The sequence below is a fragment of the Dermacentor andersoni genome, chromosome 4 (genome assembly GCF_023375885.2).
Source record: "Dermacentor andersoni chromosome 4, qqDerAnde1_hic_scaffold, whole genome shotgun sequence".
NCBI lineage: Eukaryota > Metazoa > Arthropoda > Arachnida > Ixodida > Ixodidae > Dermacentor > Dermacentor andersoni.
Window position 1 is genome coordinate 43,206,740 of NC_092817.1, and position 14,630 is coordinate 43,221,369.

The 14,630-nt window shown below is 45.7% G+C and overlaps 1 protein-coding gene across 1 annotated transcript in view; it reads right to left on the bottom strand.

The window, feature by feature from the left end:
- The window catches only part of LOC126537015 (apoptotic protease-activating factor 1-like), a 126,916-nt gene that overhangs the window by 43,152 nt on the left and 69,134 nt on the right, over positions 1-14,630 (bottom strand). The window contains exons 11-13 of the mRNA XM_050184118.3: positions 11,029-11,191; positions 8,215-8,378; positions 409-577 (exon numbers count right to left, since the gene is read on the bottom strand). Of these exons, the coding sequence (XP_050040075.2) occupies positions 409-577; positions 8,215-8,378; positions 11,029-11,191 (496 nt within the window). The remainder of the gene's footprint in view (positions 1-408; positions 578-8,214; positions 8,379-11,028; positions 11,192-14,630) is intronic.

Genomic DNA, 14,630 nt, shown 5'->3' on the forward strand with positions numbered 1-14,630 from the left:
ACTTTCGTGTAGCGGCAGCCCTCAGCATTTGCAAGAATTAAGCGGTGCGGGGCCGAATTCTGACGCATTAACAAAAGTTTGGTCCCATAGACTAACATGCACTTTCGCCGGGACCAATAGAGCCGTCTGAATTATCCTAATTTCCTAATTAACAGGTGTCAAATTAACGAGCTTTTACTGTAGTCTCTTCTTCTTGCCTCTTTCCTAGATTGCCACTCAAAGTAAGACTGATTGATACTATTCATGACATTCTAGAAGAGCAATTCATTCACCAATACAGCTTAACCTAATGTTCCTCTTTACTATCCCTTTAATATAATGTTCCCGATTTGATTTGAAGATTTCACTACCTGCACACCCTTACAAGTGAATCTGAAGGCACCATACAAACAGCTTGGCTCAGCTCACCTGTGTGGGTATCAGATGGCACCTTCCATATCACTACATACTGGGAGTTCAGGGCCAACACAAGGCGACGAGAGTCACTTGTGAATGAGCAGCTGCGGATGGCATTCTCCTGTTTTGGGATCGCCTTCACGATCTCTTCCCCAAGTTCACCTTTGGAGATACGGTGGATCTGAAAGGCAGAAAGGTACAATTTGATGCAAGTGTTCCAAGTTACCTATTCTGTGTTCAAGGTTGCACGGCTTGTTTCTCTTACTTAACAGCATAAGTTTCTAAGTATGCCCCCATTAGAACAAACTCATTTAGACAGCAAACTCCTTTGAAGAAGTTGTTCCACGCAGATGATGAGCCCAGTGCATTCAATAAAACTTTATCACAAGTTTCAAACAACCTGAAAATCGCTAACTTTTCTTTGTGCATTCCCAATGACAGGGGAACCCAACCCATGTATGTACACATTGCACCAGCAGGGTGTCTACCAAGTTGACATTTGCAAATTCCCTGGGTTTTCCAGGTTTTCGCTGAGCACCTTTGCAAAATTCCCTGAATGAGCCAGAACTTTGTTTTATGTCAAGACGGGCTGACACCATGTTGCCCGATGCTGTCGCTTTCTAGTAAGCATGTTGAAACAAAAAATCATTTAATCCAGTTTCAATAGTAATGAGTAATATCTATTTTATTCAAAAAGAAAACAGAAAGAAGGTGATAGTAAAATGCACAGTGGAAAAAATGGAAAAACCCATTCCGAATCGAGTCAAACATCTTCAAATATGCATGAAAAGGAGATGCATACAGAAGTAAATATTTTCAAATATCAGCTATTTCTATCAACTGATAGCAAGCTCATCGATAGGAGGCCTGAACTTTGTCACAACTAAGATTCTCTCTCAGCAGCTGGGAAGTCAACCTCAACTGACCTGACATACTCTCAGCCCGTACACAACATCTGAGTGTTGGGTTTCACGGCTTTAAAGACTTTAGTTTGGTTTGTATGAGGGACACCTGCATCTCGGTGTCAGCCAACACTTAGTTTTTTGTTGTTGTTGTTTAGCTCAAGCAGCTTCAACGAGGTGGCGGCACGCTTCCTTTCTTGTTAATTCCTCAGTGCGCCAGTCCTTTCTGTTCTCATTCTCCTTCCGCCATGCGTTCGCCCCATGGATCATTTGAAGCAGCCTCTTGGTCAGTTGTACAGTCAACGTCCGATTTTTTGGACTCCCTAGGGGCTGCAAAAACATCCGAAAAGTCAGGCAGTCCGAAAAAAATGAATGCATGTCTAACTTTAACAGATAACTTTAACCTAACAGATATGCTTGGATGCATAATCTTGTAGTTGCCCAGCTACGCTGAGAGCGATTGGTCCTGGAAGAGGTGCATGACTCTAGACGAAGTGGTGAAGTACGTTCCCTGGACTTCTCATCGAACCATCCTCAGATGCCAAAAAAAAAAAAAATGTGTTACGAGGACTGCAAAGATGAACAAATACCAGACATTTTGCAGGAAAAGTGCGGAGTGCACCTATGGTTCACAAAATCCAGGAACTGCTTCAACGCATGGCATGAGCGATGAACTGGTCCTAGTTTCTTTTTTTATCTGAAGAACGGCGGTGTACTGAGAATTTATTTTTTCAGACACTGTTCCCAAGTTGTCTATCTTTGATATGTGTATTTGGAACTGCACCTGAATGTAACACATCGAAAATCCATGAAAGAGAGATATAGCATGCCCCCCACATTTGCAAACAGAAAAAAGGAGATGTGCAGGATTTGCCTTCATAGACAGGAATTTGTTAAAAATTAGCTTTCATAAAGAAAGCAGTGCGGCGTTGTCACTATTTATGCTTCACTGTCCACAGACACCAAGTACAGAATGGCACCATTCTTTAGCAATCACTTTTAGAACTGTAGTTAAACCTCGATATAACCAAGTCAGTAAAATTGGCAATTTGCTTCGTTATATCAAAATTTCATTGTATTGAAATTCAACCGTTTATGCACATAAGTACAGTTGCCGATCGATTTTTCTTACATGGAAAGGGGCCGCAGAATTTTCCGAATGATACAGTTTCATGCCACATCGACGATATCTTCACAGCAAAGCCAGCCAGGCTTAAGCGTGCAATCCGCCCAAATGGCTGATAGCGTCGTCCCAGTGCAAGCGACGCTATCGTAAAAAGCGCCAGCAGCACAAAGTGAACGCTTCATCTGCCTCTCGCTCCAACACACCACTGAAACTCGAGATTACACAACCTCCAATACTAAACGCACGAGAAGATAGCTTACATGGTGCCACGCCGTTTCAGCTCACCCGCTCTTTACACATGCAGCAAATTACTTCTAAAGCAGGGTGCACAGCTGCATATGCGCTCAGCCACACTTACAGCCATGCGCAGCCACGGCCAAACCACACGCCAGAAACAGTCATGTGCCAACTTGTCCTGGTGCACGCTCCCCTCTCCTCTTTTCCTTTGCTTGCGCAGGAAGGCAACACTCATGAAGCAACCATCTTTCCTTTCTCACACTCGCACGCCTTCACTCCCACCTAAAGCACACTGCGTGCAGGGCGCAATAGGATCTTATCGCAGTTTGACTTCACATGGAACATAATGTGGCTCCACTTTGGCGGTCGCCCTTGTCGCATGGTGTGCGATTTGAGAAGTGTGTCTGCAAACAGCCGCTTGTAATTCAATCCTTTGATCACCTGCATCCACGGAAGTTTCCGTTTACTGTCTTGGTATTAGTTTGCAGCGGCAGTGAAATTTCATTATACAGTCAAATCTCGTTAATTCAAACATGCTTAATTCGAACTGCCGGTTTCTTTGAACTTACGCTGTGGTTCCATCAAAGTTATGTATATTCCAATAGGCAAAAGCAAAACGCCCGGTAATGAGGGCAAAAATGCCCGGTAATTCAAACGCGCAAGCATTTGCGACTGTTAACTCGAACATACTGCGTTCCGACAATGCTCCCAGCAGCACGCCAAATCACGCGGCGGCGCCTCCAACCAGAATTGCACTGACCTCGCCATAGACCACTCAATGCCACACACGAGGAAAAAAAAAAGAACAATGGCGAAAACTTTACCCTCTCTCAAATGGCAAGGTCGTCGTTTCTGCATCGCGCCGTAATGCCTCAGCCACACTAGTAGCAAAATGCGTGCCGCGATAGGGATCGGTCCTGGGCCGATTTTGCATGGCTTGCCGCAGCAGCAAGTGAGCCGCGAGCGAAGGAGACCAATAAGAGGGGCTACAGTGATGTACGCTGTGGGGACACTGATGTACGCTGAGATGTACGCTGTTCTTGGGACAAAGGAACGACAACACAGTAGTGCAAACAATCACAAGGGCATTTATTGCACCTTTCATAGCTCAATGCCTGCTAGCCGAGTTGCTACCCACAAAACATGCCGATGGGCGCGCGACAAATCTAGAAGTCCGACTCACCGCGACCGGATAACGAGCGAATATGTTCGCCCGATGCTGGATCCCAACGCCTGGTCGTTCGCGCGTACGGTCACGCAAACGGTGGCGCGTTCGAAGGCGGCCACGTGAGACGGTCTCGCAGAAGCATGGATCAGCGCACGCGCAGCACGGCACGTCCGCACTGCTTGCTGTCCCGAACCCGAGAGAGCAAGCGCCTTGTCTTTCGGCGCCCAAGTAACCCCGCCTGTCGGCGGCGTTAGCAGCGCAACACTTGCGCCCTCTCTCGTACTGCGCCTCAACCACTCCGACCACCGCGGGCGCCAGGCCACGCGGTGAAGCCGGATTACAGGATACGCACAGTGCGGAAAAACAACGTATCAGGGGACGCGTGAGAGTCGCGCATCCCCACAACGCACAGGAAACTAGTATCATGCAGACCCACTTGACCGCTCTATTCACACTCACGTCTGGTTCAGCTGGACTGCTTGTTTCACACTATCGTCTGCTAGCATCAGCTTTCACTCGCGCTTGTTTTGGTTGGCTTGGTTGGTCTTGTTCATCATCATCATCATCAACAACCTATTTTAAGTCCACTGCAGGACGAAGGCCTCTAACTCTGATCTCCAATTAGCCCCTGTACTGCGCCAACCAATTCCAACTTGCGCCCGCGAATTTTTTAATATCATCCCCACAACTAGTCTTTTGCTGTCCTTGACTGCGTTTCCCTTTTCTTGGCACCCATTCTGTAACCCTAACGGTACACCGGTTATCTAACCTACGCATTACATGACCTGCCCAGTTCCATTTCTTTTTCTTAATATCGATTAGAATACCGGCTATGCCTGTTTGCTCTCTGATCATGATCCCAGTCTCGTTCATGCTTGGTTTTTTATAATGATGCATCTAAACCGAGATGTCCCGATGGAAAGGTTGTTGGAGACAGTGCGCTCTATCCAATTCTGTATGACAAGACAGATCCTGAATACAAGGACGCAAAAATGACACCTACTACTTGATTCGCCTCGTCTTTTGAAACAGCGACGCCGCAACAGAAGGAAGCACACCAACATAATTATGATCAGCGGCAACAACTTCTTCATCTTGATAAGTAGGTCATATGACTCCATTAAGAATGCAGGACGAACGTAAACACAGCGCCGATCTGCCAGCAGATGAAGGAAAAAACACACGACCACGCAGAGGGAAGCAGAAACAGAGGCCCAGTCCTGCCTCGGCAACTCCGCTGCTTTGGTTGCAGTAGATGGCAGAGGTAATTAGCGCCATCCAGCACGCTGGCAGGAAAACAAATCTGCTTCCCTCCCGCCTTTCCTCGCGACTACGCTTCCTTCGCCCTTCCTCTCAGCTCCCGCGTAACCTCCCTCCTTTTTGACGGTCTCCGCGCGTGCGTGCCTCCACACCGGCACCGCCCGCCCCGCCGGCCCGGCACCAGCTTAGCCCGCTATTTTCTGCCGTTATTGGGAAGTGAGTGTTGGCTGGCGTGGGCAGTTTCGTGGTCCTCACTCGCCATGTGCTTACACTCTGCGATATTTCATGACTCACACCATATCGTGTTATGGTGCACGAATACTTTAAAAATATGTCATTCTTTTAATTAGAACTTCTTTTAACTTGAACAAATTTTGGGGACCCTTCGGGTTCGAATTATCGAGATTTGACAGTATTTCGGAAAGTTATTGGCCGAAAATACCACTCAAGAATGTAGATCAGGACAAAATGAACCAACAGCAACCTAACTAAAACATGCTCTGTTGGCACATCGTGACAGCGGTGACACTAGGTCTGACGGCTCTGAAGGTAGTCTGTTGCTGATGCAATGAACTCGGTTCTAGTTTCGTATCCGATTATAATGTACAGGTCATTTTTGGACCCATTTTCTGGTAAAGACGGTGCACATTGGATTCGGGTATAGAGAGTATAGTAAAACCTTGTTGATATGTTCCTCTTACGTACTTTTTCCTGGGGCCAACGTTTGCAATCGAGAACAAAAAAAATGACCCAAAAAGTTTCGCTCATTTTCTACCGGTTCATACGTTCCTGGAATACACAATGATTTAGCACCAACATTCAGTACGTCGACAAACTGAGATCGTATAATAAGTTTTCCGGCTGCCAGATCCCATGTAAACAAGGAAATGCGCAAGGCATGAGCGATTAAGAACGGTATATAGCTCCTCACTGCGGCAGCACCACCACAATACTCATCCACCCGTCTTACGCGAAAACGGCAGCGCGCACCGAGTTTCTAGTTTCAGTACCAGCAAATCTCCGTCCAGATCATCGCATGCTGCATTCACAGCTATCACCGCAAAAACTACTGCGATAAGCATCTTCACCTATCTGTTTTACAGCGCATGGTGTGTGTGCCATTGGTAGCGTACTGCACACTTTTGTTAGGTGATAATCTAAATACGCCGCCGTTCCCTGCTGCAGGCAGCGCAATAAGGGCAAAACGTTTTGCTTTGGTGGCATCCAGCATTGCCCACCAGCTCGATTTTGTCTCAGTTTCCCATTGCCCTCTTAAACACCACACAAGAGGAAAACAAAACATGTCTCGGGCCGCCGGAGCACCATCAGCTCAACATGCATTGACGTCTCGCGCCGCAACGATCCATGTGACGCTTCGCATTATGTAGATGTCAATGAGGTTCTACTGTATATTGAACTACAACACTGAGAAAAATTTTTTAAATGAATTTTGTGCACTGCTGGCTCTACTGCTGGCATCGAAAAAGGAATTGTGCTTTTGCATGAAGATATCTCAATAACAGCACTGAAAAACTGCTTCTCAACATGCAACTGCTTCCAAGTTTGCAAGTGACATGCACGTGATGGGAGGAGTTGATGTCGTAGTTAGTTATGCATGTCGTAGTTAATTAGGCGGAGTGGTCCTCTTGGGCGAGAGAAATAAAGTGAAACCTCATTAAACCGTAGGTGCTAGAGCTCGGAAAAAGTATGTACTAAACTGTAGTACTGCTTAACCGAAATAGCATGAGATCGTTCACTTACCTGTCAAAAACGGAAGAGAGAGTGTGATGAAAGGGGAAAAAACATGCAGTACTTATTTACTTCGTGCGACAAAAGTTATTTTCGTTTGATGCCGCGGCGGCCTTAGCAGCGACGACAGCAGCCTCAAACTTGCTGAAGCTGCAAGCCAGTTTTTCAACTAGATCCCTCTTCTTGGCAAACACTCGCATTTCAGATTTCTCGTTAGTGTTGCATATTCTCTGTGCCAGGCGCGGTAGCATTGCAGAAGCCGCGGGGCACCTTTTCATTACGGGGTGCTGTTCTCGTCGCGATGATTGCATTCGTGAGGCTGATGTAACGCGCAGCTTCTGCCACTGTCGGGCCTGAATCGCCCGTGCTGTCGCTTTCCTTGTCATCCTTATCACTGTCACTAGGCGACACTTGGGCAAAACAGAGGCAACGATGGCGAAAAGGCGAACCCTGCAGCCAACATCTCTTCGTGTCGCAGCAGCGCTGCCGAGCAACTTCTTCACATTCCAAATGCCACACACTGTAGTCAAAAGTAGACGCATGTCTTTGTGTCACGTTCGACAGCACGAACGATGTCTAATTTTTCTTCTATGCTGAGCACCTGGCGTATTTTCTATCCGAGCTTCCGCATGATGCGAGTCCTCGCTTGCACGACGCCCTAACGCTCTCTGGGACAGCACCGAAATGATGTTGATGTGGCGTCAGGCACAAACGCACAGGGCACTTGGAGGCCGTTGTTCAGATCACTGAGGTTTGTTATTCTGCTAGGCCACCCTATGGAGACGAAGCACCACCGTGTTTGCACGACGAAAAGTGGAAACACTAAGAGTTAACTGATACATACGCAATAAGCTGGTACGGTTTATGCGGATACAAAACACATTATGTTCAATGGCCGCTGAGTCGGGGATTTGACTTTACTACATTTAAAACGAAACTGCTTTTTAAGCAAGTACGGTTTAACGAGGTTTTACTGTACTATACTCGCTTCCTCTTCACCTGCAGGATGTAGGCGCGTGGACCAACCGTGCACTTGTTGAGCTTCGCTGGACTGTCCCACGAAAAGCTTTCCAGTGAACTCTGGAGCGCAGCACCAGTGCGGGGGCTACAGGCAAACAAGATCACTTGGATGCACTTCTAGTGGTGGGACCACACTCGCAAACGACTTAGGCGTCGTTGTTGGGCATGGGGGAACATTCGCTCGATAAAACTGCAAGGTGAATGGGTTGGTTTGCTGGTTACGGTGTTTATTACGGCAGTGTTAGGTGTATCTTAGGAAAGTGAATTGAACTTTGTTTTCCATTGGGGTTCACACTACAGTGTACTGTGTCCTTTTTTATCAGACTCTATAATTGAAAAATGACAAAGCAAGTTACCTTGACGAACCCATCTGCATCCCCAGAAGCCAGCAGCTTGCCATCGAGTGAGAACGCACAGCAAAGAACAGCAGCATCATGTGTCACAGAGGCAGGTTTAGTGCAGCGAGAGCTTCGGCGCCCAGGCAGCCGGCCTGCTTTGGATGATGCACTCAAGGGAGATGCTGAAAGGTACAAAGCAAGGATTTCCACATAATTTAATATTCAAGCTCAAGTCATGAACTTGAGGATACTCAAGGTGAAAGCCCAAAAGAGCGAAGCAGGCTATGCAGGGTGTTTCACTTCAGCCAAACTTTAAAAATATGCAAATGCTATGTAACTGGACAGAACCAAGGTAATGCTTTTTGCCATCGCTTGGCAATACTCTGATTATTTTTACATTCCACCTAATTAGTTAATCAGTCTTAATTAATAAACTTCTAGATGAGAAGTGTCAATGAGAAAATTGTAGAGCAACATGAGAAGCTCCCGATACAGCTTTCTGTTACTCAATATGTGCTACATAAAAGTGTTTTTCCAAGCGTGAAAGCCCACAAATACATGCCAAGTGCCTCGAGCGGACAGTCCCACAGCAACAGCGGCTTGCAGGATGTTCATGGTGATAACAGCAGCTGGCTCGAGGCTCTGGTTTTAGATTTGCTGCCGAGGCATCATCAATGAAAGGCGGCTTTCATTCTCATGCTTTCTTTAAACCAGTACGGTGCAAAGGTCCTTGGCACAATTGCCGCAGCCGTTTTACCACTACAGTAAAAGAATATGTGGCTTCGCATGACTCCTTTTAAAACAGCCTTTACGATAGCTGCCTTCTGTTCCAATGTGATGGTATTTCTACTGCCCTTTCCACTTGGCTCTTCCATGTTGCCATGAATCCAGTTTAACAGTGGCATGGTCGAAGATAACAGCTTGCAAATGCAAAGTGAATGAAGTCCATTGTGGTAGAGCAGCACGTGGCACTCAATATGGTGCACTGACTACGGCTGATCCAGGCTGATAAGCCACTCTCACATGGGTCACACTGTGTGATTTAGGAGGTCTGTAAGCTTCATTTAGCTTAGCCAGCCGACGTGGTTTCAGTGGCCACACCTAGCAGCAAAAAGCCCTCACTACGCGCTGCATGCAAGCAATGTTCACCACCTTTCAGAATATGTCCTGGCAGAGGCAAAAAGCCAATTTGGTGCAGCAGCAAGCACTTTTGGCACAGGGTCAGACGCACATATGTTTACTGTATAACATGCAAATTTTAACTGATACAGTCGATATGTTATGGAAACAGGTTTGCACAAGGCTTACCTTGAGAGCGCGCTCATGAAAGGGCGCAACGCTCCTCCATGCTGCAACCGCCATCTCAAGCACCATAAACAATTCCACATTGGTGGGACGCAAATTTCCTTGCTTTTGCTGCATTTTTCCCGCCAAGGCGCACATTACGCACTGCACTAGGTGTGCAAAAACGGTCTTCACATCCCAGTAGCAACATGTTGTCGCTTCAAACGGGCAATCAATAAACAAGATGGTGGCCATGACGTGTTTCCGGTGCAATCGCTTCTGGTGCTTGGTTGTTTTTGTAAACAAAAATGTCGGTGCCCACGCAAGTGTAATGTGGTGGTATTTTACGCAATTTTAGTGCAAAGTAATCGCACTTGAGCACATATTGAAACCTGTTAACCTTGCACGAGTAGGTAATATGCGGGGCTATGTTCCGGCAAATTTTGTCGATGCGGGATTGTAGTACAGCGACATTTAGTTGTCAAAAGGTACGAAATGCATTGAATCCTATGGGCCTTCGCCAGGGATACGAAAATATTTCGTAGCAGCGGGATTTCGTTATCGCAGGTTTCAACTGTATTATAAAACATAATCTGTTATCTAACTCAGACATGCAGAAGCCGACATGTGCTCGTTAATACCATTCTATTCACCACGTGTGATTCACATCACAGAGGCACTTTTACAAAACACCGCTAGCACACGTAAACACCTAAAAAGCTAACCTTTCTTCCTAGAATGTGACATCCTCCTTCAGCAAACTCCGCGGTACCATGCGAGTTCAATGAACACCGAAATAAAGCGCTTGCAAGACGGTAGAGCGGCTATACATTGTACATCCGCCAAGAAAAAGGCGGGACTAACGAACCGGATAACTCCGAGGGGCCTCTGATTTCTTCTATGATGATGATGATGGTAAAGTGCTGTTGGTCTTGATATAAGTTTTGACAGCTGTGAAGCATAAACGGAAGGAGAGTTTCACTTGTATGCTTGCTTTGCCACAGGTAAGGTGCAATTTCTTGCTAAAATGCCGTTTTCACACAGGATGACGCAAAGGCCCACTCTCTGTGCAGTTTGGCACGATTGGTGCAGCTGTTCCGCCAATGCATTAACCTTTCAATGTTCGCAAATTTAAAAGGATACAAAAATCCTAGTTGAATGCTTTGATTGTCAGATACACGTGGGTGCTTTGTCTATATGTCCTGCAAGTGTACATACTTCGAAAAGTGTTGCTTTAATTGTAGCCTGGTACTGCTTACAGTCCGGATATTCGCAACTACAGCAACTTAAGTTATATGTAGTGTGCCTGCACTAGTGCCTTTTGCCTTAATAACATGATTTTGCTTCTTTCCCTTTTTTTTTTTGTATGCAAGAAAGAAATAAAGATACTGCTACTACTACTACTGTACTCTTCTGCTTATAATACAACCCCTACACAACCAGCCGAGTGACTAATTTGCAGCTTGCTGTCTACAAAACAGAAAAATCTGTTGACTAAGAACATAAGGAGAGCTAATTATAATGTACACATCTACTGCAGAGGCTTACCTGGAGTTGCCTGGAATCTTTCGAAAACATTCCACAGAAATACTTGGTGGTCAGAAGAAGCTGATGCAAGCACACGGCCATCGGGGCTAAAGGTGCAGTAGTTGACAGCCTCTTTGTGGCCAGCCAATGCTTGCAGCTCATTTCCAGAGTGAGTCTCCCACAGCTGCACATAAAAATTTTGAAAAGAAGAGCAGAGGTGCAGAAACAAATTGTAAAAGTTAAGTTGCAAAAAAAGTTTGAACTAAAGCAAGCCCGTTTGAACAGAAATACAGTCAATGACCAAATTTCCAGACACACAATGTTTCAGACATGCCTGATAATTTGGATGCCTTCGTAGCACTGCCACATATCCCATAGAGCCAATGTATAAGGATGTGTGAAATTACATACACTGAAGGTCTTCACAGTCCTGACTTTCCCGACGTTTTGCCCTGACTGCAGGTTCAAATTGGCGTGAATTGAAGCCACCACTGCCGCTATTTTCATTATCTTGCAGTGTCGAACTAATGCTCTCACTTGCCGATCGGCTGGTAGCCGCAGCAACGCTAGGCCTAGCTTCGACGTTCACTACCGTGTCTTTCATTGAAAGAATTCGTCACTGTCAGTAATGGTACCAACTCCACCTTTCGCATCCTCGCGAACAGCTTCAAAGCGCGGAAAGTGCGGCAAGGGTCAGGCATAGAATAATGATGGATTCCAAGAATTAACTTCTCTGTATACAGTTGTGGTAAGCGGTGAAGCATACAGTGTATTGCGGTGGAGCATACCATGACTCGAAAGGCGCCACTGTCACGAGCAGGCAGTCAGAACGAAATGTTTTTCATTCCGGTTTTAGTTTCGTTCCACTGACAAACATTTCGTTCTGGTTCTGCTCTGGACCACAAAAAAAAATAATGATCCGTAATGGTTCATAACGATCTTCGTTCGCATGCAAAAAATTTCAAAGCAATGTAACAATAAAAAATTTGGAGGACGCTTAAATTTTGCCTTTAAGAGTGTAATACAATAGCATTCAAAGATCCCTGACTGCTTCTCATGCTTCCTGGCAACTGCAGCTTATGTAACCATAATGTTTTCCTGAAAACGCTGGTAGTGAACACTATGTACAAAGGTGAGTTTTCTGGAGCGCATCACTCCTATTAAGAAAAACGTCAAACCGCAGCTGGAAAAGGGTTTTGTGTTTGAGTTTCTGTGTACAGAATTATGTTTTCTCGTTTATTCAAATTAGAATCTGACGCTATCATGTCTAGAGGTAGCGTGTAAGTCATACTTTATGAAGTTTCTGATGCATTTTGAGAAATTCAATTAGATCAGTAATGCCTATGAGCAACGCGGAGGGACTGCGTGGATCAGGATGAGTTTTGTCATACAGACAATGTCGCCGTCATCAATGCCAACGCTAGATTTTCTACAACACGGGACCCTTAATGCTGTAGCATTAAAGCATGGTATTTATTTTTATCATTAAGTAAATTATGAATTCTGAGATCACACTCAGTGCCTTGACTCAAGGCACTGAGTGTGATATCAGAAGCAGCATTTTATCAAGTCTACTCGCCGAAATGAGAGCCCGCTGTTCCGATAAAAAAAAACCTCAACGAACATAAACAAACAGTAATACTTCAGTAACAAAGCATTGCTGCCGTAGAAAACGATACAATAAGCTTTTCAGCGTACAATCCCTGGGTTTAGCTATGAGCAGACTTAGATTAGTGGAGTGCTCGACAGGCTCCACTTACACTTGGCTTGCACTTTACCTGCTTGAGATACCTACCTATGTGGACCCCTGAGATACACGCTAATTCTAACGCTGCCCGGCGTCGATTGTTTCAGATTGCAGATCTTCCCCTTGAATCAAAAAGTGATCAAAAATATTTCGGTTTTACACTGAAACAAAATTCCAAATATGTTTCGGCTACGTTATTGTTAGGGTAAAATATATATATATATATATATATTTGCCCTCCTCCCCCCCATGTTCCATTCCGACATACTGGTCACGACACACTATGTTATTCTTCTTTAATTATACACACTTGCACCCGCCATCATCTATCACAATACAAGCACCAGTATGCCTAATAAGTGTACTGGCAGGCTTTCACAGCTATTTCAGACATGCCCGAGGTGATCTGAGAGCTGGCGGGCAGTAAAAAGCATGCATTCGTTTTTCCAGACAACCCGTTTTTGGGGCACCTAAGGAGTCTGAAAAATAGTGCACTGACAGTACCCACTTCAGCCATAAGAAACTCAACTAAATCACAGCTAAAGTTTAATTTCTACCTAGCCCAGGGTTTAACAGTATGGCCTTGGGGAACCCTGCCAGCCTACCAAAACTCCTGCCATGCTGATTGCTGAAATCTTGAAGAAAAGTTTTTGACTGCTTTGTCAACTCCCCAACAGGTTGACTTGGTAGCCAATGCAGGTGTCTATTTCGCAGACAGCAAACAGTTCAGACTTTCAAAGTGCCTTGTAGCACCACACTTATAAGTACTGAAAGTTGGATGAGTTGGTAGCTATTCATTATGCACAACAAACGAGACACAAAGCAAAGGTAACACACAAGCGCTGACTTGCAACTCAGCTTATTTTTGGAAAAGGTACACGTATATATACAGTAGAACTGCATTCATACGTTCGGGAAAAAGAAAGGAAGAAAAAACGTACTAACCGGGAAAACATACAATCTGAAGTACCGTATTTCTTCGAATCTAGGCCAATAGTTTTTTTCAAATAATCATATTCCAAACTCTAGGGTTGGCTTAGATTCAAGGATATTAAAAAACGCGCCAGTTTTTCATTGAAACTTCTAAATACGGTGCATAGCTAGCGCCATCTAGGAAAGTCAGAATCGCAGCCGCTACTAGCTGTGCCAGTAGCAAACCGTACACAAGCAACGTCGCCATTTTGACCTGTGTCATGTCAGCCGTATCGGTGTGCGGCGTAATGTTATCGCAATGGCACCAAGCAGGAGATGCCACTACAGTGCTGTTTTCAAGCGAAAAGTTGTGATAGCCACAGAGGCATCGTCGAACCTTCAAGCCAGGCGGGACTTCGGCGTCGACGAGAAAAACGTCTGTCGTTGGAGGGGACAATGACAGCAGCTTTTTGCATGTGCCGCAATGAGGTTGGCATTTAGCGGACCAAAGAAAGGCCGTCACCACGAAGTGGAGACAGTTCTGGCCGACTTTGTTCGGACGCAAAAAGCAGCTGCCCTTCCAGTGACAACAGAAGTGCTCCAAGCAAAAGCTAAGGAACTTTCGAGGGAGCAAGGCCTAACGCTAAAGGATTTCAAAGCCAGCCAGGGCCGCCTTCAGAAATTCATGAAGCGCTTCGGCTTCAGCCTCCGACGTTGCACTTCAATCACCCAGAAGCTGCCAAGCGATTTTGAAGAAAAGCTGATAGCTTTTCAGTGCTACGTGCTGCGAAAGAGAGAAGTAGCAGGCTACAACCTTGGGTAAATTGGCAACGCCAACCAGATGGCTGTGTATTTTTATATGCCAGTGGCACACGCTGTGAATGAAAAGAGTGCCAAGGAGGTGAAGGTGCGCTCTGCGGGCTACGAGAAGCAGCATGCAACTGTGATGCTGTGCTGCACAGCT